Source organism: Aegilops tauschii, chromosome 4 (genome assembly GCF_002575655.3).
Source record: "Aegilops tauschii subsp. strangulata cultivar AL8/78 chromosome 4, Aet v6.0, whole genome shotgun sequence".
Classification (NCBI taxonomy): Eukaryota; Viridiplantae; Streptophyta; class Magnoliopsida; order Poales; family Poaceae; genus Aegilops; species Aegilops tauschii.
In genome coordinates, this window is record NC_053038.3 from 402461493 (window position 1) to 402464147 (window position 2655).

At 48.9% G+C, this 2655-nt stretch overlaps 1 protein-coding gene across 1 annotated transcript; it reads right to left on the reverse strand.

Moving 5' to 3' along the window:
* On the reverse strand, positions 1-2400 carry LOC109775689 (uncharacterized). The gene is made up of 2 exons (XM_020334401.4): positions 1696-2400; positions 1-310 (listed from the first exon to the last, which is right to left on the reverse strand). The coding sequence occupies exons 1-2, from the start codon at positions 2264-2266 to the stop codon at positions 114-116; spliced, it is 768 nt and encodes a 255-aa protein (XP_020189990.1). The 5' UTR covers positions 2267-2400; the 3' UTR covers positions 1-113.
* Between the last annotated feature and the right edge of the window lie 255 nt (positions 2401-2655).

Here is a 2655-nt window from a genome sequence, read left to right on the forward strand (position 1 = left end):
TAAGTAGATAAACACAATTAATCTTGCAATTTCCTGCGTATCTATGAACAAGCAGCTCGCTTAAACGTGATGTAGATGATACCAGTCTACATAATCTGTCTTACAAAACTGTTTCACCCTTGGAACAGCAGAACAGCAAGGTACAGCGACGACTCGTCAACGAACTCTGCCATTTCAAACTTGCTTCCATCTGCAGCCTTCTCCAGGGAAGACCTACTGGGCAAGTCCGCGAACAAAAGGTCCGGATTCTCCCTGCGGTGTTGCGCCAGGCTCTGCCTACCTTGATCCAAGAAGATGACAACTCTTGCACCTAGGCGAAACGAAAAGAAATCGGTCGAATTATACAGCTGAGCAATAAAAAGGTTTTGTGAACCCAAAGTATTTGCACAGAACTAAAACACACAAAACCTTGAGAATTCAAAGCTAAGGAGTTGTTTGGTTCATGACCAAAACAACCTGCAGTACCCTGATAAACGCCTGAAATTTGCCTGAACTCGAGGTGTGGCAAGGTTGAGGAGTTTTGTCTGGTGTCTTATTTGAATAATAATAAGAAGAATTGCATGCAGACGAATCTTACCAACCTGACTGTTATGTGTGAGGTTGTCACCAGACCGTGAGGCAAATTTATATGACAGTGAAGCACACGATATATACTACTAACTGAACTAACACACTGATATTATTTAAAGCTTTGACTGAATTCTCAGATGCAAAATATAATGAACATAATGCCATATGCATACTGCAAATCACCTGGAGGGAACTCAAGGTTACCCTTGTTTCCAACTGGAACTCTAAGTTGACTTTGCAGCACAAGATTAATCAAACAGAAGTAGGTGGCTGATTTAACTAATGAGTGCTGTGCATCTTGAAGTGGAATGAGCAGCATCCATCAACCAAAATCTGCTACTAACTTAAAGAGTTGCCTAATGACTCAGAGGGACTAAAATAACAAGAATATACTACCCTTCTGAAAAAAAGGTATGACAACATACTAATGGAAAAAGTTAGTGTGCGGTCCAATACATAATATATCTGTTCAATTAAATTCCTTCGATACTTTCCATGCAAACTAAATTGACAAACCATAAATAGTACTCATTCAACAATTTGTTATCACATCGCAATATAGGATACAGTACATAAACAAGTTTATCCAGGCAGTTCATGTAAATGGCAATGCAACATGTTAACTAATAACCCTCCGAACGAACGCAACATGAGAACCCTGGCTTTCTATGCCAAACAGCCAGCCCAAACGCGTAAGGACTAGGTAGCACCGATTCTGCCGACGAGCCTCGCAGGAGCCAGGTCGGCCAGGATGCCCATTGTTGTGGGCGTGTTGTAACGTTTTCGCCCGGGCTTCCTCAAATTAACCAGGCAACTCTCTTCTACCTTCTTTTAATGAATCGGAGCCCTAAGGGACACGACTTCAACAAAAACAATGTAACATTGATCTAACAGGCCAATCTGACCATTCAAACCCACCAATTTCTACAAATAATGTGGCTTGTATTGTAACGTCCACCTCAAAAGCAGTACCCATTAGTGAATCAACAAGGACGCAGAGATATCCATCTAGTCATATCGGTACAATTTATGGAAGGAAATGCAAAGTAATGTCGTTGATAAACTCAGACTGAAAAACAAGAGACGAAACCAGATAAGGTAGTAGCATTTCAGAAGGTCTCACACCTTTGCAGCACCTCTTGGCGAGCGACCTAAGCAGCGCCGCCGGCGAGACCCCCATCCCGGGGAAGTAGCACACGAACACCACGTCGAAAGCGTCGAACCTCCCCGGCACGGCCTCCACCACGCCGCCTCCCTGGCCCCCTCCCCCTCCCTCCAAATGGAAGCACCTCACCTGGTCGTGCTCCTCCTTGATCCCGCCCAGCACGTACAGCGACTCGTGCGCTGCGACCAGGAGCTCGCAGGGGGACTCGGAGAGGAGGGCGCTCACGAAGGACGCGGTGGGCGTCACGGCCAGCACGCGCGACGCCGGCGAGAGCGCCCCCGCGGCGAGCGCGCGGGGGAGGTGGGAGCCGGAGGCGTTGAGGAAGGACCAGTCCTTCTCTATGATGTCGTCTATGGCGACGCCGTCGGGGACGGCGGCGAGGGGGGCGGCGCAGGAGAGCGCAGGCGCGAGGCTAAGGCGCAGGGGTTTGGGAAATTTGGGGTCTAGGTGTCGCGGCTGGAATTGGGGTTGGGGAGTTGGGCGGAAGAGAGGGCAGAAGGCCAGGGAGAGGGAGGTGGAGGTGGCGGCCATGGCGGGTGAGCGGTGGTGGCCGGAGGATGATGGGGGTGGAAGATGGTCCGCAGCAACGGAGCACACAGGGGCGTCGGCCGTGCAGTGGGTGTGGGTGTGGGAGCGCCGGAGCGGAGTAGGCACGAGGATTTTATGGGCCGGGATGGCGAAAGTATGGCTCTTTCGAAAATCACGGCCTCGGTCTAGCCGGCTGCCGCGGCTCTATGGGTCATTTCCGTTTCAGCTATGTCTTTTTCTTTTCTTTCTGAAACGTTTCATCTTTTTTTTTTGAGGATCTCTAACCTTTATTAAGTAGCAATTTTTAAGGGGATACAGATAATGTCGGGCAAAACAGCAAGCCACACATGGCACCCGATAGAAAGAGAAGAAGCTGCCTTAGCTAAAGAATG

Coding starts and splice junctions, on each gene's coding strand:
- LOC109775689 (XM_020334401.4), bottom strand. CDS start 2,266: ATGGCCGCCACCTCCACCTCCCTCTCCCTGGCCTTCTGCCCTCTCTTC. Junction 311..1,695: donor CGCCAAGAGGTGCTGCAAAG/GTGTGAGACCTT, acceptor CGTTTCGCCTAG/GTGCAAGAGTTGTCATCTTC.